General features: G+C 40.2%; 1 protein-coding gene across 2 annotated transcripts in view; it reads left to right on the plus strand.

The window, feature by feature from the left end:
* Positions 1-7,276: 7,276 nt before the first annotated feature.
* ADGRE5 (adhesion G protein-coupled receptor E5) overlaps positions 7,277-23,325 on the plus strand; it is a 57,818-nt gene continuing 41,769 nt past the window's right edge. Inside the window, exon 1 of one of the 2 annotated variants that reach the window (XM_039349173.1) lies at positions 7,277-7,569. In XM_039349173.1, coding sequence (XP_039205107.1) covers positions 7,533-7,569 — 37 coding nt within the window. In that variant the 5' untranslated portion in view covers positions 7,277-7,532. The remainder of the gene's footprint in view (positions 7,570-23,325) is intronic. The other variant, XM_039349174.1, reaches the window with a different exon arrangement.

Genomic DNA, 23,325 nt, shown 5'->3' on the forward strand with positions numbered 1-23,325 from the left:
AATAAAAGAGCAAACAATTCAAAAGAAAAAATTCTAAGCCAAAAGCAAAAGTAAAAGCAAAAACCAGTCCTTAAAAAGGGAAAGTAAAACAAAAGAGAAAGGAAAAAAAAACTCCGACACTTTCAAAGCGCCATCTTAAATCCTTTCACTAATATAACAAAAAAAGGAGGAATAATAGTAGAAATCAAAAAATAAAAAAAATAAACACCTAAATTATAACAAAAAATCCTTTAAACTGCTCCGTCCGTTTAAAAATTACTCACCAGAATGCTATAAACACGGAGATAGAAGCGGCGGTTTCTTTTGCTTCCTAGGAAGCAAAAACAGCTGGGAGGCGGAGATCAGCAGGAGCTCCGAGGGAACACTCCTTTCACCCCCTCTAGAAACAAATCCAGAGGGGGTTCAGGGGTTCTACCTCTATCCCTGCACTCTCTGTCCCTTCCCTTTGCCCGGGAAGGGATTTTCGAGCCGCGGGCCAGCTGATGCACGCTGCGCTCCGCGGCTCTGACACTTCCCCAGCTGGACGGCTAAAAGCTAGCCGCCATCGCCGTCGCCTCACACCGGAAGCTCCAAAATACAAAAATTAAGCTATTTGATAATCACACTTTTCTTGCCCCTGAACTGCAGTTTTGGTTGAGAACTTCCACCAAGTCTTTTGCTACTGGCTGCCATTCTACCATTTGTTCAGGAAACTTCTGGGTTCTGCAAGCATGTTTTCTAGATACAAAAATATGTTTACCTTCTGCTTTTGCCTTCTGGTCCTCAAGAAAGTATATCGAAAAAGATGAAATTCTGTGAAAACAAATTCCAACCAGCCTTAGGAAAATATATTCTGATGTAAAAAATAAAGCTGTGCAGGATCCAATCTGTGTTGGTCACCAGGACCAGAGGCTTAGTCTTCCGAGCTTTCGGAACTTGTGCTGGAGCCCATCCATAGGAAACTTCTTTCTCACCCGGAATGTGTTGGCAAAGAATCCCTCATGTGTTGACACATTCTGGGTGAGAGAGAAGTTCCTCGAGGATGGGCTCCAGCACAAGTTCCGAAAGCTCGGAAGATTAAGCCTCTGGTCCTGGTGATAGACCCAAATTGGATCCTGCAACACTATCCTGGGTCAAAGCATATTTGCCTTCATTCGTAAAGCTGTCACATCTACCTGATATCAAGTTTCAAACATGTTTCCAATAAATGTTGCCATGTGGCATAAATCCTCAACCCAATGAATACAGAGACAAATTTAGTTGAGCCAATTTGTCCTTCATAAATAGACTTAAATGCAGGATGATTTTAAGCATCAGATTTAACTGAACAGGCATTCATTTGCAGTAATTATTTATTCCCACTGTTTTCCTGGTTTTGTTGTAATAATCCAAAATTAGGGATTCTTTCGGATTGCTTCGAGGAAAGAAGCATGTTTTTAATTTATGCAGTTATTTTTGACTTTTGTACATTTTCAGCCTTCTCTTTCTCATGTGTTCATTTTCTCCTGAGAAAATGGTCCCATGCTGGTGGGGGGTGGGCAGGGCTGTCAGACAACTGCCCTTCTTCAGTGGTTTCCTGAATTCTTCTCTCTTCCTACTTTAGGGAATTCTACAGATCATGTCAATTCTGTACTGCAATGCATTTCCCTACTCAAAGGAAGAAAATACATATTAATTAATCCCCAGCCATAAAATGCAATAGTACACCAGCTACCATCTCTCATTTCATGAATTCTTTTGTCAGTAGAACAATCAAAAAGGGAGTAAAGAGCCATCAGGCAGTCAGAATTGGCGGGTGGAATTTCCCAGATGATCTTCCTGAATTTCCTGGCTTTTTGTGCAGAGGACTGTGTAGATCTTGCCACCCAATCTGGGGACCCAAGCAAACTTGTACTAATAACTAATAACTTTCTAGTAATACATCAGAATTCTGGAAGATCTTTGTACAGCTGATACATGGATCCGAAACATTCTATAAATGATAATGGTCACTAGGATAGGGATATGGGCAATGCTTAAATTTGCTAAATAATAAATAAATAAATGAAAAAAAAATGGGACAAGACCGTCTGAAGGACAATGTTCAAGATCTAAATGAAACTGCAAAAATGGCCATCTTGCATTTTGCCATAGGCAACAAAAGTCTTTATACCAGATTTAAGGAGAACTTTGTGAACAATTATAAGCTGCCTCAGAGCCAAGGTATGATTTTTAGGTGTGCAGTTCCTTTCCATATGTCATAGAGGGTCTACAAATACTTATAAATTCATGTTTGTGTTTTACAAAAGAATATTTTTACTGCTTGGAATGACATTTTTAGTGAGGAATCTCTTTGGTGCGTCAGATGCTAGAGCTTCTCAGTCTGCAGCCTTTGTCAGCAGAAACCTAGAAACAATTCTTACTACAGTATTTGGTAATCCCATCCCCCACCCCCAAACTAAAAGCTAGGGATGGTAGAGGGGAACTCTGGAATCTATGGGAGGAAAAAATGTCTGGTAGTACCTTTTCAGCCTAACAAAAGTTATTGAAAGTTACAAATGTGAGCTATGGTAGTCATTCATTTCATCAGATGTTTGGAGTGGGTATTAGGATATGTTAGACAGAGTGTGTATAACACAATGGGTTTTATTAAAATACTTGTAAAGTACTTGTAATCTGTCACAGGTACCCAGCATCTGCATAACCAATTTGTCTTCTCTTCCCCATTCCCAACTTAAATCTTACCTTAGTAGTCACTCTGTATATCTGATGAAGTGAGCTACAGCTTACAAAAGCTTGGTTTTTTTAAAAAAAAAAGTAGTTAGTTTGAGAAAATGTAGAGGTTGATGTTATTAACCAAAATTTCAGATAACTGTGCTTTTTACTCATTTAGTGTGAATTTCAGTTGATAATTATGACATTTTACTGTGTATTTTAACTATATTGAGCATTGTAAGGCATATTTTAATTTGTATTAAGTTATTGGGGTATTTAGATTTTTCTAAGCCATTCTTAAGCCCCATAGATAAAATTCTAACTACTCTTTTCTTCTACTATCTTTGCCTCTTCTTTCAAAGTTCTTATTTCATCTTGCCTTGGGAATCTTTTTCCACTCTTCCTTGCAAAAGTGCTCCAAATTTGTCAGATTGCAAGGGCAGCTCCTACCCACAGCCCACTTCAGGTCACCCTCACGGATTTTCAGTTGGATTCAGCTCCAAGATCTGGCTGCGCCATTCCAAAACTGTGATCCTCTAGTGAAGACATTCTTTTGTTTATTTGGAGGTACGCTTGGGTTATTTTTGTGTTGAAAAGTGAAAAGCAGAGGCCTGAAGTTTTTGTGCCAAAACTGACTGATATTTGGAACCATTCACAATTCCCTCCACCTTGACTGAAGCTCCAGTTCCACCTGAAGGAAAGCAGCTCCAAAGCACACCACCACCCTGCTTCCCTTGGACATGGTGTACTTTTAGTGATGCACAAATTTGTTTTTGCCCCAAACATACTTTTTGGAATTACGGCCAAAAAATTCATCCTTGGTCTCATTGGATCGTAACACATTTTCTCACACACTTTTGTCAGACTTGATGTGTTTTTGCAAAATGTAGCCAGGCTTGGATGTTTTTCTTTGTAAGAAAAAGCTTTCATCTTACCACCCTACCCCACAGCCCAAATATATGAAGAATGTGGGAGATTTTTATCACATGTAGTACAAAACCAGTACTTGCCAGAAATTCCTGCAGCTCCTTTAATGTTTTCTTGACCGCTTGGCAGACTCTCTCTTCTTTTTCATCAATTTGAAATATCCAGTTCTTGGTAATGTCATTGTCATGCCATAATCTTCCCACTTGTTGATGACTGTCTTCACTGTGTTCCATGGTATACCCAATGCTAGAGGGAAAAAATGTATCCTTCTCCTGACTGAAGCCTTCCTACAATGGTATCCCTTTGATATCTTGCAAGTTCTTTGCAGATTAAGGCTTTTGCTATAAGAGGCAACTGAGTAAATGTCAGAAAAATCCTACCAGAACTTTATATGGATTTGATCAGAATCACTTTAATTGATGGCAGATGTGTAGTGACTGCTATTTAACATAAGAATGAATGTGGTTGGTTAATTCTAAACACAGCCACATCCCTATTTATAAGAGGTTGTGCACATTTATGCAACCATGTTGTTGTACATTTCTATTGTTCCTCCCCCCTAAAATTGTTTTTCAATTGTAGTTATATGTTATATTAAAGGTGGGGGAAATTCCAAGATGTAGCCTGATTTTTTTTCTTACATCTCAAAACCTGGCATTTCAACAGGGATGTGTAGGTTTTTTTAATATATCCACTGGGCAATCTCCAGATCTTTGTTCTACAGAGAATTTCAACCATCTGGATCTGATATCCAGTTGCTTTTTTGGGTGTAATACTCCTGCATCTGTGGAGCAGAGAAAAATGTGGGCATTGATTTGCCTTGACTCATTGGAAGCTCTTAAAGTATTAGGATTTAGATCTGAAGAAACTGTATTTCATCCAGTTTAGCATATTCTTCATTTCTGTCTTTTGTGTAAGAGCATGACTCAGTCTTACAGCAACTATTCTGAGTGAAAATATATTATCTGTTCTTGCAGTTATAACAAGGATAAGGTATATGTGTCTATATTCTATAAATAAATTGGATCAGAATGAATTGATCCAGTTATTAATAGCATTCCATCATTTAGTTCCATAGAACAAAGCATTCTGAAAATTCTTACTGGCTTAAAAAAAACCCTCTTATAAATCAATTTGTAGATGAAGAAGCCCAAGAGAATTTAGGTACTTGTCAAAGTGAACTATTACATCCTTTGATGTTTATCCCTTGCACTCACCTTGTACTGATATGCACAGAACACAGACTAGCAATCAGTATAATATTTGTCAGGTCATAAAGGACTTTGAAGTTCTGCATTTCTCCCTCAAAGAGTTATAAATGATTGGTTTCTGGTTTGTTTTCTTCCCTTTCCTCTACCAAACAATGTAAGAAAGAATACCCAGCTTTTTGCTATACCAAGAGTTCAATGAAGACTGAAAATTGTGGTTTGAGTTCTTGGTACTGTGCCCTTTTTTTTTGAAATGGAGAAATTGAATACAATATCAATAAACCTAGAAATAAATTAGCTCATATTCTGTATTGTTAGAATATCTAGAATTCAGGCATGGGCTAGAAATAACATTGGATGCTCTGGTTGATTATATCAGAACTTAATAAAACCCTAGTGAGACTACACCTGAAATACTGCAACCAATTCTGGTTACCATATTACAAAAAAGATGTTGAGACCTTGGAAAAAGTTCAGAGAAGAGCAACTAAGATGACTCAAGGCCTGGAAACTAAAACATATGAAGAACGGCTGCAAGACTTGAGTTTGGCTAGTCTAAAGAAAAGGGGCGACATGACAGCAGTATTCCAGTATTTGAGAGGCTGCCACAAAGAAGAGGGCGTTAAACTATTCTCCAGAGCACCAGGGGGCAGGACAAGAAACAATTGTTGGAAACTGATCAAAGAGACAAGCAACCTGGAATTAAGGGGAAAGTTCCTAGCAATGAGGACAATTAATCAGTGGAACAGCTTGCCTTCAGAAATCATGGGTGCTCCATCACTGGAGGTTTTTAAGAAAAGACTGGACAGTCACTTGTCTGAGATGATATAGGTTCTCCTGCTTGAGCAGGGGGCTGGACTAGAAGACTTCCAAGGTCCCTTCCAGCTGTTATCCTATCCTATCCTATCCTATCCTATCCTGGTCTTCTGGATTGCTTTTTGGCATTCAGCATCATCAACCATGGCATCCCCATCAACCATCTGCAAGGGCTAGAGTGGCAACACTATATCCCACCTAAGTAGATAGTATCGGTCAACATACAAGAAGGTAATACCTGGCTCCTCCAGATTGAAATGCCTTGGGGCTTGACTTTCTCCCCAATGATTTTTAGCTTCTATCTAGAATTTCTGGGATTATCTGCTAGTTTGGGGTGAGGTATCATCAATACACTAATGATAGATAATATATTGCTGCCCTAGCTTTAGAAGACTACATGGAGCCAGGTGAGACTAAAGCACTCATATTAAATATCTGCAAGACTGTGTAGCTGTTTGATCAATTTGGCTTGATTCCAATTACCAATTTGGCTTTGGGCTTCCCTAAAAAAAGCAGGTTGATGATTTGGGGATCTCCTAGTCCCATGACTACTGCTCAAGCAGTAGGGAAGAAGGCATAGTCATGGGACCTTGTCCAACTTTGGTTGGTGTGTCAGTTCCAGGCCTTTGGAGACCAGGACACTTTTGCAGCAGTGACATATGTCATCATCACCTCATGGCTAGACTACTGCAAATTCTGAACACTGATGGCAATTTAGAAGTTGTTGATTCAAAATGCAGCCCCCAAACTTCATCCAGGAGGAAGGAAACTCAATCTTTGTGGATGTCACTTCATTTGTTCCAAGAGGCTACTGGACCCAACTGAAGGTGCTGGCTTTGATCTTAAAAATCCTACAGGGCTTACTTGCTTGTTCACTCATTCATGCATTCATTACATGCCCATCTCACCTAATTGACTCTTGGGCATCTTGGACTTGAGCTTGACACTTGTGTATTATATAGGATCATAGTGCAATCAGTATAACCTTTGTGTTCATTTCAAGGTTTTCACCTCTTGTAAAATTAAGTGGGTTAAATTTCAGAGGCACACTTTCTCAGTGGCGGCTTAATGCAATGTGGATTGATTCCCCCCCCCCCATATATGGGGAAGCCTCATCTTGCTTGCAAACCAGCTATGAAACCCAATCTCTTCCGATGGTCTGGCTCTTGGACAACAGACCCAGGTTGCATTTTAATTTTGACTCTGTGAATTAAGTTTTATTTTTCTTTATGTGTGCCATCTGGAATAGTGGGAAGTATGGAAGTGCTATTAAATACCTGTGAAAAGTGAAAACTAAAAAAACAAAACAGTTTTAGGAAAGAATCCTATGGCTGCAATTCCAAACATACGGTGCATAGTCTAAATCTTCTCAGCATCAGAAAAGCTGACTAAAGCCAAGGGCCAGAAATAATAGTCACAGAATAACAGAGTTGGAAGGGACCTCGGAGGTCATCTAGTTCAACCTCCAGTTCAAGCAGGAGACCCTTCCCCCGCCCCCCCCAAAAAACACTGTAGTCCCTTCAAACCTCCGTCGAAGATTAACAAAGTCGCCCTCGTCGCTTGGCCATACAAAGACCCGAATCTGGGAGTCTCGAGCGTGAGACAATGCAGAGTTCTGGGTTCTTGGCGGGTAACTCCACTTCTACTCGTTAAAAAGGAGAAGTCTGCTGAGGGAAGCCACACCACACCACACCCCAAGATACGTCAGACTCCGAAGGGGCCAGGAGAAGTGATCTGGGCCGAGCCCAGCAAACGCCCCCTCTCTCGGCCGCCGGCCCTCCTTTCTTTGGGCGGGTTCTGACTGCAACAGGGGCCGCGCCGCATCCCCCACCCCCTTATGAACTTCTGGCTGGGGCGCCACCGGCCTTGGCGCTCTCCGCACCTGCGTCTTCGCCCGTTCTTAGCAGCATGGCCAAGCTCACCCCCTGGCAGCTTCTGGCTACCGGTAAGTGCCTCCTTCTGTGCTACTTCGCGTTTCCCGCCTCAGCTGGGCTCCGCGTCGCTAGGTATTTTTTTATTTGATTTGATTTGATTTAGCTTCCTAAAAGTCCCTCTGCTTTTTTCGCACTAGACGTTTGAGGCTAGGGGAAAAGGCTCAATAGTTAAGCGAGGTTCCGGTGTTGCCTTCCCGTCTACGGGATAGGAAAAACGTGGGGTCAAATCAGACATTCCCCCCCCCCCCAATGCTAAACCGTTGCTAATGCGTTGAAGTGGCTGGCTCGTTTCTCCCTGGGTAACAGAAACCAGGTGCTCCCTACCGGATCACGCAAGATCAAGATTCTGCGAAACTGATTTAAAACTTTTCCTAAGCGGATTTTTTTTTTTGTTTTGTTTTACTGTTCCAGGCCGTTTAACCCTTTTTCTGCCGGCTCTTTGTTTTCTCAAAAAACTCTCGCCACGCCCCAAAGTTAGGGAGAAACGCGGCGGAGAAGCATGAATGGAAATCGTTGTTCATACTTCTTTAAAAGTTGATACAACAACCCGGGGAAAAAAAATGTAAGGAAACCGTGGGAATAGCTAGGGCAGGGGTAGGCAACCTTGGCTCTTTTATGACTCATGGACTTCAACTCGTGCTAGCTCAGGAATGCTGGGAGTTGAAGTCCATGAGTCATAAAAGAGCCAAGGTTGCCTACCCCTGGGCTAGGGATACCCCAGGCAATATTTATTCATCTGGATTCTGGAGCATTCTCCTCTAGGGACCAACGCTGGTGTACATCGGAGTTCTTTCCATTTTACCCTTATAGCAACCTCGAAATCGTTTGTGAAATGTTAGGGCTGAATGCTCAAGGGACTTGAATCTGTCTGGTCTTTAATTAACTAGTATTATTATTCAGAGTCACAAAATTGCAGATCTAAAGTTCTTCAAGCACGGTGATAAATACCACCACAAAAAGAAAAAAAAACATATTACTTAGCTGTGAGTTTTGAGAAGGGCAAATGATTAATTACTTCCTTAAGAGTATCAAGCACTACTTGCACTTCGGTGGGGGGGGGGGGAGGAAGGAGACACAAATTCTGTAGTAACAACAAACTGCAGCACCAGCTCATCCTGGAAAGTGTGCATAATATGTGCAATCTATCTGAATCAGAAAAAATTGATGCCTCTAAAAGACTACATACCAAGTGCTGAAGTAGCAGAGTGAGAGAACAAGGGAAGGAAATCTAAAATTATGAAAAATAAAACCACACATCAAACTGAGGATTTTACTAGATCAAAAGAAATAGAATCATACATAAACATAACAAACACGAATACAATATTTCATTTTTAGTAGGTATATATGTATATCTGGCAGTTGTTGCAAATAGGATTTGGAGAGAATGCATATCCAAGAATTGCCCAGTTTTTGAGAAAATGTGAGAAAAAAGAAACTAAAAGCACAACTGTAACAACTAAAAGAAACCTGTGCAATCTTTAGGAGGGTTGCAGGTGTTCAGTTCCTTGTGAACAGTTGGGCGGTGGGAAGAATTGGTTTATGGACCATGGAATAATAGTACAATGCATCTCGGTCCTGTCTACTACAATAGTAGCTTAGTTGTGAAGAGAGAATGGAAAGAAAATTGAGAAATAGTAATGGCAGAATGGGGTGGGGCAGGAGGCTGTTTAGTGGAACAGCAAATGTGATACTTCCTTTTGAAATAGGATGGGAGGAATGGTTTTTAGACCATTTTATGAACAAATTTAGTAAGTTAAAACAATAAAACCCAAGTTTTCCCTTCAGGGTGAAGACTGCGTTTCCTTCTCCTGGGCTGAGGGGAGCAGGAACAATAAAAATATTTTTCAGCTTGAAGTTTGGCAAATTTCAGTGAAAAGCTCTTTCATGATTATTTATGTTATTTATATCCTGCCTTTTCTTACAGGAGCTCGAGGCAACATAAAAAAACACAAAAACTCCTGTTTATCCAAAATGTTGAAGCGCAGGCAACCATACTTTTAGTCTAGCATATTGTGTGAACCTGGATCATGTATGTGATGTGAACACAGAAAAATTGGGTCAATAGAGAAAGACATGATTTATTTAATATGCATGTCAGGTGAAAAGGGGGAATTTTGTGGTCATGCTAAAGACTTCTTTTGGGGGAAAAATGGAAAATGAGCAGCTTTTCTTTCTTTTATTTCTCAAATCTATTTATCACATGAAACTACAATCTTAAACAGACTTGATAGTGGATTTACTTTGCAGGGGCTATATATAGGATTATACTATCATTCCCGGCATGAGCTCAAGACTTACTTGTGTGTGTTATTCTTATAGAACAGTGATGGCGAACCTTTTAGAGACCGAGTGCCCCAAAACTGCCTGGTCCCGCTGTTCCGCCCCAGGCCTGCCCGGCCCTGCCCACCCAGCCTTGCAGGGCCACCCTCCGCCTTCACAGCCCGCCACAGATTGCCCAATGGCCCTGCAGCACCATGGCAGCCAACCTTCTGCCCACGCCCTGCAGCATCATCTGCACGCGACAGGGCACGAGGACAGAGTCTTGTCCCTGCTGCCATGTGTTTGGCTGCGCTGCTCTGTGCAGGCCGTGCCTAGGGGCAACTCTCCTCTGGGGGAAGACTGCTGATGAGGAGGGGGCCATGGGGGGAGGTGGGGCTGGGACAATGGCGTGCGTGCCCACAGAGAGGGCTCCGAGTGGCGCCTCTGGCACGGGTGTCATAGGTTCGCCATCACTGTTATAGAATATTCTCCCACCCTCTTCCAATCTGTTTGGAGGTGCTACTATGCGCTGCAAAAGCATATTGGCCAGGACTTCTGGAGTTGGGTCACAGACATTTGGCTAGCCGGCTTCTCAGTCTGTTGTCTTGATGTCACAGGGTCAAGCCTTGGCTTTATCAGAAAGCTTTTCTTGAAGAATTGAGAGCCCTTTTATGTTTTAACCTAGAATTATACCATGGCTGAGTCAGTGTTAACCTGGCTGTCTCTATTTTAACATTTATATTTTTAGACTGGATATTGTCTTTATTGTGCCTTTAAATCACACTGGCTTCTGAGGGTAAAAATATAGGAAGTCCTTGATGATTTGGTTTGGTTTAGTGACCATCCAGAGTTACAACAGAGTTACTACAAAGAACTTAACAACTGTTGCAGAATCCCCATGGTCATTTGATCAAAATCCAGATGCTTGGCAACTGGTTCATATTTATGATAGTTGCAGTGTCCTGGGATCATGTGATCACCTTTTGTGACCTTCTGACAAGCAAAGTCAAAGAGAAACCAGTTTCACTTAACAACTGTTACTGATTTAACAACTGCAGTAATTCACTTAACACCTGTGGCAAGAAAAGCCAGAAAATGGGATAAAACTCACTTAACAATTGTTTTGCTTAGCAACAGAATTTTGGGGCTCAATTGTGGTTGTAAGTTGAGGACTAACTGTATAGAAATTGATCAGTTATAAATAACGTATGTTAGTGGAGTAGGTGGTACTTTATTTGGTTGCATTTATTTAGTTACATTTAAGATGATGAGGAGCCAGTTGGGTATAGTGGTTAAGACACCAGGCTAAAAACCTCAGACCAGTTTCTTAGGCACATACCCAGCTGGGTGATCTTGGGCCAGCCATGCTCTCTCAGCCCTAAGAAGAATGCAGTGGCAAACCCACTTCTGAAATCTTAGCAAGAAAACTGCCGGGACTTGTTGAGGAAATTGCCAGAAGTCAACATTGGGAGGGAGGGAGGGAGGGGGAAGGAAGGAAGGAAGGAAGGAAGGAAGGAAGGAAGGAAGGAAGGAAGGAAGGAAGGAAGGAAGGAAGGAAGGAAGGAAGGAAGGGACTAAGAATGAAAAGACATATAATCTTTACTAGCATACAAAAAATATTTTATGTGAGTTTGTGTATACCAATTAACTACCAGTCAATAACTAGGATCAAAAGAGAATCCAGAATGAATTCAGAGTGCTCAATGGGGCCCAGATCACCCATCAAAAGACTCTTGTATCAACAAACTCTTCCTAAACAATTCTGAGCAAAGACATGTTTAGTTTAACATGTCTGAACAGGTGCTGCATCTGTCTGTCTGTTTACAGTAAGGATCACTTTTTGCTCAGATTTTTGCTCAACTCTAATAACAATAGCAGTAATAAAAGAGTAAAGTTTCCATAGCACCTCATTTTTAACTTTTTATCAGTTAAAAGTTTTAACCAATTACTATTTTACACATCACCACCATATAAAGTATGATTTTTCCATATAGATTTTTTGAGCCAAAATCTAGATTTAATTTTTGAGTTGGATGCTATCTATACTCCATGTATAATCCGAAAGAGGTGTTGGAGCTAAGTTTGATTTAATTCAATAAAGTTCATATTGTTGCACCTTTGCCAGATTAAGATTTGCACTTCAGAGAAAACTTTTCAATGACTTCAGAGGCTATATATATGATTTTATAGTGAAAGGACTTCAAAGGCTACAAATAATGTACCACTCAGGGCTATTCAACCAGTGGTACGGGTACCACCTGTGGTACATTGGCACCTGGCAGGTGGTACGTGACCATCCTAGAACAGTGGTAGCGGGGGAGAGGAATGAGCTGAACTGGTGGCAGCACTGCACAAGCCTGAGCGAGAGACGGCTGGAGCTGCAAGGCTGTCAGGGCTCAGCGGAAGCGCCAGGATCAGTGCCACTTTCTAGCTGATTGGCACCTTTTCAAGGCTGTCAGGGCTCAGAGGAAGCACCAGGATCAGCACCAGGCTCCAGCTGGAGCTCAGCGCTGATCCTGGCGCTTCTGCTGAGCCTAGAAGAAGCACTGATCACCTGGAATATTGCAGCATCTCCAGGGTCTTGTGGTTTACATTCAGATGCATGGCAACTGATTCATATTTATGACGGTCCCAGTGTCTCAGGGTCATTTGAAGTGACCAAAACCTGCTGCAACCACCCAGCAGATGGGGGGAATAAAAAAAAAAAACCACCCCCCCACCCCCGCTGCCAATCCTCAACAGAAATGCTCACAACAATGAAAACCTCGGACAGGAGGAAGAGCGCAGCTAGGCAGGCAGGCAGGCAGGTGTCTTGCTCGGCTGTGGCTTGGGGGGCACTTTTTTCAGTGCCATTGTAACTTCGAACAGTCACTAAGCGAACTGTTGTAAGTTGAGGACTACCTGTACTTTATCACTTTTTTCCTTTTGGGGGGGTCATCAAGTTTTTGACACCTTGCTAGGTGACTGGTGGTACTCGGATGTTACCATATCCTAAAAGTGATACAATGGGTGAAAAGGTTGAAAAGCCCTGTATTAGGACACCTCGGACCCTGGCAAAAAATTAAGTAATGGCCTTATCTATAGTCCACACTAATTCAGAGTCTTGTCAGAATATAAAAGAGAAGCTAAGAATCCTTTTCTTTTTTCTCATTGGCTCCATCATAGGTTTCTGGTCACTAACTACCCTTCTTTGAGAAGACTTGTAGTTTTGGAAACAGTTGAAGAGGTCATGATTTAAGGCAGAAAGATTATATTTTTAATTTTGAGACATATTTTAATATTTGTAATGTTGCCAACTTCCTGGAATTATACATTCTTTGACCCTGGCTCCACTTCTTAAGTGACTTTTAGAGGGAAGTAGGGATGACATCAATGTGATTTAGCAATATACTGTTTTTCAGTTGCAAAACACAGATGGTAAATTCTAAATCTAAATGTTTATGGAGACTGAATGTCTAGCCTTGTGCTTCGTTGAAGTTCTTTTTCTCTTGATAAAGTAAGCATCCATCCTTATGCTTGCTAGAAAAGTTCAAAAAAGAGATTAAATCAGATTGGTGTTAAATTTATTTATTTACCATTCCCTTAAAATATCTATGAGGTATTTTTTTGAAAAATAACAAACTTCTTTCATATGCATCTTTTCCCAGTAAGTGCATGTGACAAAGTTTTCCCTAATGCAGGTACTCCTCAACTTACAACAGTTTGTTTAATTACCATTCAAAATTACAACAGCACTGAAAAAAAGTGACTTATGACCATTTTTCACACTTATGACCATTGCAGCATCCCCAGGGTCACATGATTTACATTCAGATGCTTGAAAACTGGTTCATATTTATGATGGTTGCAGTGTCCTGGGGTCACGTGATCACCTTTTGCAACCATCAAAGCAAAAATCAATGAGGAAACCAGATTCACTTAACAACTGACTTACTAATTTAACAATTGCAGTGATTCACTTAACAGATGTAGCAAGACAAGTCATAAAATGGGTCAAAACTCACTTAACAAATTTCTCATATAGCAACATAAATTCTGGGCTCAATTGTGGTCATAAGTCAAGGACTTCCTGTATATAACATATTAAGTGTTCTACAGCAGGGGTCCCCAATCCCCGGTCCATGGACCAATACCGGGCGGTGGCATGCCAGCAACTGGGCTGCACAAACAAGCAAAGCCCCATCCGCGAGATGCAGGCAGCACACAAAACCATGTACCCTCCGGTCCACGGAAAAACCTCTCTCCACGGAACCAGTCTCTGGTGCCCAAAAGGTTGAGGACCTCTGTTCTACAGTATATGTACGTGTGAGATTTGAAGAGATGGTTTTCATATGTCAAGCTTTCCTTAATTTGTAATGATGGGGTAGCTGAGTTAGACAAACATAGCTTGATTTAACAAACTGAGAGGTGAATAAACTTTTTGTCCGTGCTTATAGATTTCTTGCATCAGTTTCTAATGCAGAGGAACAAATCAAGGTATCTTCAGTTAATCAGAGTTTTCCATATCCTCTAAACAGTAAAACAGTGCTTATCATTTCTTGGGGGGAAAAGCCCCTAAGATTTACAATTGGCTTAACATTTTGATTTGATATTTTTAAAAAACCATGATTAGATATTGCTTTTTAACTTAATTACAGTTTCTGCAAAAAGACCAGTTATATGGGAGATGAGTTTTTAACACATTTTTTTCAATGAGATATAATAATCCAATTTAATCCTTGTGCTCACTGAACTGATAAGAATTGCCTTTTCGTCTGAAAATAATGGACTGGAAATGGTGAAATCCCATTGTATTGACTGTAAGGTCACCCGCACCCCACCCTGGGGAATAAGTAAATGACAATATCCTACCAAGATCTTCTTTTCCTAGCTGTCTGAGAAAAACAAAATCCCTCCCTATTTCTTTTTAAAATCAATATTTACTTCATAACCTTTTCTTTCAAACAGGAAAATTTAGAAGTTGCCATTAAAAAAAATTGGATAGTGTGTGAAAGTTTAAGGATGGTGCAATCAAAATAGAATTTGGAAGATTCAAATATACAAAGACCAGGCCAGAGAGAAGTACAAAAGTAAGAGCAATGGATGTTTGCTTAATACTGAGGAAGAGAACAAGATTGATTGGAAACCTATTTTGATTTCTCTTCTGGACTCTCTGTGGAATTGTGTATCAAATTTCTCCCCCAAAGCCAAATGATTTTCTTTTGTTGTCATAGCTACCTAGGCTTATATTTGCTAAATGACTGGATTTGCACAGGCCTCTGGTTGAGCCAGTTCACTTCTGACAGATACTGTAGTTTGTTTCCATGTCAATTTCTTCCCTGCTCCGATGACAGTCACACCAGAGGTTCATTTGCTTCATCCCCTCCAGTTTCTAACTCTGTAAACCAGAGGTCTTCAAACTTGGCCCTTTTATGATATGTGGACTTCAACTGCCGGAATTCCTCAGCCAGCGTGGGACGCTGGCTGAGAAATTCTGGCAGTTGAAGTCCACAAGTCATAAAAGGGGCAAGTTTGAAGACCCCTGCTGTAAACTCTGATCAAACTTTATCAGCTGTCCTAGCCATGGTTTCCCTCTTGCCATTGGATATAGATTTCCCTCAGGACTTGTTTTTCAGATTCTACGTGACTTACTTATAGTCGTGTCCCTAGTTCAGTGGTGGCAAACCTATGGCACAGGTGCCAGAGGTGGCACTCAGAGCCCTCTCTGTGGGCAGCCCCAGCCTTGCCTCCCCCCGTGACCCCCTCCTCTGCAACAGCCCCCCTGAAGACATGGCAGCTAGGCAGCATAGATAAGACTCTGTCCTCACACCCTATTGTGCACAGTTGATGCTGCAGGGCGTGGGCAGAGGGCGTGACCGCCATAGCGCTGCTGGGCTGCCTATGCGATCTGTGGCGGGTCCTGGAGGTGGTAAGTGGCCCTGCAGGCAGGCAGCGCAGGGGATGGGGGGCAGGAGAGGGACAGGGGATGGAGCGGGGGTGGGGCCAATTTTTGGGTACTCAATCTCTAAAAGGTTCGCCATCATTGCCCTAGTTGAATACACAGCAAGCTTATATTAAATATATTCACCAAAATCATATACAGTATTCTGCTTTAGCCCAGTCTCTTTCATATGGTTGACATTTAAATCAAACTTTCTATCAAAACATAGGTAGCACAGCCTTTTACATATTGTGGAAAAATCTATATTATAGTATGCATATTAATATTATACTGTAATAGCAACCAAGTAAAATTTTCACATTGGTCTCTCCATTCTGAAAAATTGTACTATACAGTATTGTTTTCCTTTGATTATCTTTTCCTTAATTTCTGTATTGGTGCTAAAATGTTAGATTGAAGAGGTACAATGCTAATTAAAAACCAAGAATATTTCAGATCCAGTATTACCCCATTAGGAACTTATTCCTAGAAAATGTAGTCTAGGGTCTCAGGTAAGCTACTGTATAACTAGAAAGCAGAATAGATTTTGTTACTTATCCTAGAAAGAAAAAGAGTGGGAAACTATTTCATATTATATCAGGATACTGCCGCTTGATGAATAAAATCTTTTATAAAAGCTGAGCCACAAGAATTGGATAAATTATACATGGAACAGAAATAAAATTAATTAGCAATTTATACAAATACCTATTGAGATATAAAATGAAAGACGAGGTTGTCAAAGACACAATGATTAGATGGGCAAAAAATTTTGGATATAATATAGAATTAGAGAAATGGGAAAAAATATGGGAAATAAACATAAAATTGACTATGTCAGCAGCATTCAAGGAAAACCAGTTGAAGATGTTTTACAGATGGCATCTTCCACCAGCAAAGCTTGCCAAGATGTTCCAGAACAATTCGCCAACATGTTGGAAATGTAAAAAAGTACATGGAACATATTATCATTTATGGTGGACATGCCCAGTTGCGAAAAAATACTGGACTATAATAAGAAGATGGATCGAAGAAATAATAGACCAACCCGTAGACTGGAAACCAGAGATCTTTTTTATGTATTTTAAACAGAAAATATAGTAAAGAAATACTGTACTTAATTTTCCATATAACAACGGCAGCAAGAATAGCATATGCACAGTTCTGGAAAAATGAGAATATACCATCAGAGGAAGAAGTGATAAGAAAAATCCTGGACTGTGCTGAGATGGACAAATTAACAAAAGAGATAAAAGAAAAGGAAGACACAGAGTACTATCTAATATGGAACAAGTGGTATGACTGGTTGGAGACTAGAAATAATAGAGGAGAATAAATGTGGAAAGGTCAAAAGTGGAAAATGTGTGTATAGTAATAATATGTATGAAGGAAGAAAAATGCAAATAAGAAACAATGGGGCAATAAGGACAAATATCCTAAAGAAAAAATGGGGGGGAGAAATGTAAATAATAGAAGATTACCGTTATGAAATCGCTGTTAAAAAAAGGGGGATACTGTGTGTGTATGTGTGTTGTGTTTTGTTTTGTTGGTTTAAAAAAAATAATAAAAATAATATTTTTTATATATATTTAAAAGCTGTTTTATTCTTGTACCACAAAACAAACCAGACGATATCCAAGTTGGTTTGAGTCTAACCAGGCTGCTTTCTGGATCACCAAATTAGGGCGAGAACTGCACCTTGTATTTAATATATATCTGTAGGCACAGTTGTTCTTTAGTTGCATATCTTGCAGACAAAAAACGTGAAGAATCCAGACTAATTCCCCCTTCTATTTATAAGACTAGGGAACTCCCACTCAAGGCTGGCATAGGGGAGCCCTTCAGAAGGCAATATCCAGTGCCAAAAATGATGACTTATTGCTACACCTGCTCGTATGGAATGTGTAGGTCCTGGAATAGCAGCTTCTAATCAACATCCAAGTAGCTAAGAATGGGATGGTTTGATCTTGACTTCACAAAACAGAGTCTTGGTCTTTTAGTCATTCAGAGAGGAGAGACAAAAGCTGCTGGGTATTTCCAATGCATCATAGGAAAAAAAAAAGTTGTTTTGATCTGATTGTTTTACACTCTCTTAATGAACTTTCCCATCTGAATTTAGGTGTCAATGTATTCATAGTGTTACTTCAAATAATATCAGGTCATACATAATAGAACAGAGGTGTCAAACTCAATTTCATTGAGGGCCGTATCAGCATTGCAGTTGCCCTCGGGGGGCCGGATGAGTGTCGCCAGGGTGGGTGCGGCCTACTGGGTGGATGTGGCCAGCTCTACATCATTCGTGTCAAGGGTACCTGTGTGGGCCTGGGCAGGAGAGGGACAGATCTGAGGGTCTCTGGCAGAAAGGGGTGGGACCAGGGCAGAGCCCATCAAGCCAGATATGTGAAGTAGACGAGGGCCATTTGCTGACCACTTCCAGGCGATGGTGCATTTCTTCGTTCCTCACAAAGGGTGACACCTCCCCAGCATACACCCAGGGGGTGGGGCTGAGGTGGCAGGGGGTGGGGCTGAGGTGGCAGGGGGTGGGGCTGAGGTGGCAGGGGCTGGTTCCTCACTGTTTCCAGATGGCCTTGTGGAGCTAAGACTGAATGCATTTCAGCATAGATAGCCACCACAAAATTGTACATTGGCTCCCGGCCAGCCTGGGGCAGAGCCAAGGTAGCAGGGGCCGTTCCCTCACTGTTTCCAGGATGGCTTCGCGGGCCACATGAAACCACTTTGCAGGCCGCATCCGACCCCTGGGCCTTGTGTTTGACATGTCTGGGCTACAAGAAGCCTGAAAACAGGATATTATAGAAATTTCCATCAATTCAGAATATTGATACTGAACGTTAAGTTAAATAACTATGGAGCACAAAGGTGTGGGGGACAAGTAATGTCAGTTGCTGAGGTAGATAGTTATTTCTTGTGGAGATCAAAATATTGACTCTCCTGGAAGAAGTACTTCATGCAAGAGAGGGGAAAGGATGTTAGCTGTGATAGATTCTAGCTGATGTGAACTGGAGTAAAAACTTGTGGGAAAGAACATTATAATCCAATTTTGATCCTTCTATATTTTTTATAGAACCTCCGCAATGCTTCGTTGTGTCTTACCCAGATTTGGCCTTTCATTATATGATTATAAAGCAGCTTAACGGTAATCTTTAGAAATTCTGTGTTAAGTGGCCCTGTGGTCATATGACACTTGGTTTTCCTTGGTGACATTTGTTTATACTTTGGAGATGGAGAAAGACCTTGGTTATTTCTTCACATTTTGTTCAGGAAATAAAGTGACTTTCTAACTTGGTTTCACATAGTAATTCTGCAACTACCACAGCTTCCTTTACTGTTCCCTCTGTTTGTTGTTCCCTAGATAGAAAGAGTGATTTCGAAATTGTATGAAAAAAAACTGAAATCCCTATGCAGAAGTGAACAATGCCATTTTATCAAACTTCAGACTCAAAATTTCCTATCCTCTCAGTACACAGAGATTTTAATGTCCTTAGTGATGTTACTGGTAACTGCTATCTTCTAGGTCAAATCTATAGCTTTTCACCCTGGTGGAGAAACCCTTCTCTTCCACTTTTGACCTGCCTGCATCATCTGTACCTAGCCAATACCAGGAACAGTCTCCAAGAAGGCTAAGAAGAAGGAGTTAAGGGGAAAATGCATGTGTTTTCAAAATCCATAAACCTTAATCTGTGAAGGAAAATTCACACTTTTATTTTAAGTGCCAAATGACCTAGATATCACAATTGGCCCAAACTAGCAAATGAAAGACATGTGCTATAGTAAGAAGGAATCTGAAGAAGAGCAGATGAGGAAAGAAGGAATCAGAATGAGCATATGATTCCTGCTGATCTTGGCTTAACTGACAAGGTTTCTTACTAACTGCACCATTTTGAGAGCAGCCTGTCTATTTCTGCCCTGCTAGAAATCAGCTAACCAACCCCAAACCCATTGGTACATAGTGCCTGAACAACTATATGAACCTTGATGGTAGAATGCAGCATTGCAGGCTAACTTTGCCCACTGCCAGAAGTTTGATCCTGAACGGCTCAACATTGACTCAGTCTTCCATCCTTCCAACATCGGTAAAATGAGGACCGAAATTGCTGGGGGCAATATGCTGACATTTGTAAACAGCTCAGAGAGTGCTGTAAAGCATTATGGAATGGTATATAAGTCTAAGTGCTATTGCTATGTCAAATATCTATTCTAATCAAAAATAATCTTTTAACCCTCTAATGGAATTGGTGACCATGAAAGATGGAATCACTCATACTTCCTCTTACTTCATTCTTGCTTTTGCCACTGCTTTCCATAGAGAAGTAACATCTTTCCCCTTTTCTGTGGAAGGTGTGTAGCAATCCAAAGAAAAGCGGGAACATCAGATTAATTACACTGTCAATGTTGTCATAAAAAGAACTTGCCAAGAAAACATCCTATTTCTTTCTCATTTAAAATGGCCAAAATTTCAAGGCAAGGCAGAAATAAATAAATTGTTCAGGAAAATGGCAGTGATCTATTGCTTAGGCTTATTTTTGTTTGAGAAATTTCAACAGGCAACTTGCACCAAAAGGTCAAGGAGTTTTACTCAAGCACTTACTAAGAAAGGAACATGTCAGGAAGAAGTGAGGTGCCAGCAATATGCTGATTTTTACTCAGCTTTATTGTGCATTTATTGATTATACTTAGCTTTATTGTTGGGTCAAACCAAGAATTACCCTCAGCCACTTTCTTGTAAAAGCCATGGATATCCAAGAACCAGTTGGATTCCAAGGTAGGCCAAAGCATTGGGACTGTTGTGTACTGCCCCAAAGTGCCAATTTAGTTTGGTAAGTTTGGGTGAAACAAGCTTGAAGGGGAGCATAGGCTGAAATGCCCTCAGCAGAGAAAAGAAGAGGCTAGTATGTGGAACAAAATAGTCCAGTTGCTACAGTCAAGTCCCAGCTTCTTCCTAGCAAGCACATCTCCTCCCACCCTTTGGTTCTTTATCAAGGAGAAGAAAAATGACATCTGCTGGTTCTTGTTTGGATATTGCAAAATACAATATTTTTCTGCTACCCCTTCAAGATAGAAGCAATTGAGCAGTCTAATCTGCTATATTCTAAGTTATCAACATTCAGGTCTAGCCAAATTCAGCAGTAGTTCCTTGTGACAATCAACCAGCATCCCAAGCAACAGGCATGCTTCAAAGTATGTGATAAAGCAATTTGCGTAACTCCTGCCACTGGAAGAATACCCAGAGAATAAAGATAATACTTCCACATTCTCAGACCACTAAAATCCATCTACTGTCCAACTTATGCCCAATTAGCAAAACATTTAAAAAAATGTGGGGCCCGATATACAAATGAATTGTTGTTTTTAAGCGCTGTCTATGGAGATTTTACGGTTCAGGTTTTATACTGTAATGTGGCGATCCCAGTATGTTCTCTGCATGTGTGAATGCCCTATTTTCAAGTGGACAATCAAATATGCTATGTTGATTTGTTCACTGAGTTAAGCAGGCAGACTGCCAAAGAGAAAAGAGTGGAGTATGCAAATATATTAGAGATTCAAGCCAATAAGCAGACTAAAGTGCTTTTGTGTTATTATATTGTTAAAGACTGATTGAAGTGAATTTATTGCTAATACTGGCTTTTTTCGTTAGATTAGTTCTGAGAGTGTTTGCAAAGCAGGCTACAAAAACACGTTTAACTGTTGCTTTTATTATTTGGTGTAAGGTTTTTAAAATGTTTATTTATTTTTAAATTGGTCCCATGGCTGATTTTATATAATGCTAAGTAGTATATATGAAAAACAAAAGAGGAAGGTGCATTATATCTTAAAGTAGAATGCTGAATTTTACTCCGCTGGAATATTCAGTTTTGTGTTTTATTCCAATGGAATTTGAAAAAATTGAGTCTTATTGACATAATGGTTGAAAGGTGTAAATTTATTTCAAGCTTGAAACTAAAAAAATATCTGTTTCATGCGTATCGGTGGTGCTATTATCTTATTTTGTAAGATTCAGCAAATTTGGTTCTTTTATTAGAAGACAGGAATTATTATACTATTAAAAGTCAAGTCAGGAGCCATTAAGTTTCCAGAACAATGAAAGTAGGAGCTTTCATAAGGAGATTTTTAAATATTGAAAAGCAGGACTGGCTATGCTGCATGCAAGAAGAAAATAGTTTGGTAGCTTATAGAAATGATCAAGGAAGCAGAGTGGTTAACAGAAACATTGTGTCTCTAAAGAAGAGATACAAATAATCTTGTTTTGGTGGTAAATGTGTCTTTATGGTTTCAGATATTATTTGGAAAGGAAAGTATCAACTGTTGCAACTTTTGTGTAAACAATCACCTACATATTTAAGAATTTTGTACCCAAATCCCTGAATTTCTCAGAACAAAGAAAGAGACAAACTATTTCACAAGCCAAGGGTAGAGAATTCTGAAAGCAAAATTACCTGTCTTACATACATCTCTCTTGTGACAGATTAGCGTGTAAATAGGCATCAGACTGTACATCTGAAGCATCATAGTTTGGTTCTTGACTTTCTTTTTTCTTTAGAAGTTTCTATAGAAGGAATTACTATAATTGCCATTGCAACTTCCTCTATCAAGCTTTCACAATGAGGGATGCCATAAGGTTAGTGGTAAAATGTTTGAGGCATTATTTCAGAGTCAAAAGACAAAGGCAAAAACTGGCCCAGTTTAATATATTGCAAAAGAATGGCACATTGAGAGATTATATCTCACTCTCACACATATGCTATTAATCTCGTGATTTTGTGCCTTGGGGCTTGCAACCGGCAGGCATTTTTGTTGTATCCCATTACTGGTGCTTCAGAAATGGGAAAGAATTTAAAATAAAGTTGCCTTGTGTTGGAAAAATCACTCTGGCTTTCCACTGAAAGGAATTTGAGCTTTGCCAGCCTCCCAGCTCCTGGGAACACAGACAGAGTGAGCTGGCATGATCAGGGCAAAATAGACTTGTTGCTCTATCAACATTGGGCATTTTGAAAATAACAGAAGCCCGTCACCATGGCAAACACAAACACAGAAAGAAATGTTAGCAATTTATTGTCTTTGATTTTGGTCAAAAGAGGGAACCAGTGGCTCTCTGCAAACTCAAGGCACATGAATGCATAAGAAACATCTACATTCATGTTTTCCGTTTAGTCAGATTCTGAAAATAAGAGCAGTCTGGGTCAATCTCCAGTGCATTTTAAAAAAGCTTCAGAGGGCTTTGTAGGCAGATGGGTGGATCATATAGAAGTGCCCTGAGATACTGAGGCTATTCCATATGAGCCTGAATAATGTTAGTCATGCTTTTAAAAATCCATATTTTTCAGGGAAATGTTTCAGATGGTGTTAAAGGGCAGTCAGGTAGATTTGGGCAAGGCTTAACTTTATAGTCTGTTCGGCATACAATATTTGGAATTTTTTTTTTTTTTAATTGAAAGTTTTATAAATTTTACAAAAAAACAAAAACAATACAAAACAAAAGACAACATATACAAAAAAAAACTAAACATTACATATATATATAAAAAAAACCCCCCCCATCCCCCACCCCTCACAAAAACCCTCCCTTCCC

This window comes from Crotalus tigris, unplaced genomic scaffold (assembly GCF_016545835.1).
Source record: "Crotalus tigris isolate CLP2741 ecotype Arizona unplaced genomic scaffold, ASM1654583v1 scf7180000018229.695902, whole genome shotgun sequence".
In the NCBI taxonomy this organism is placed as follows: domain Eukaryota; kingdom Metazoa; phylum Chordata; class Lepidosauria; order Squamata; family Viperidae; genus Crotalus; species Crotalus tigris.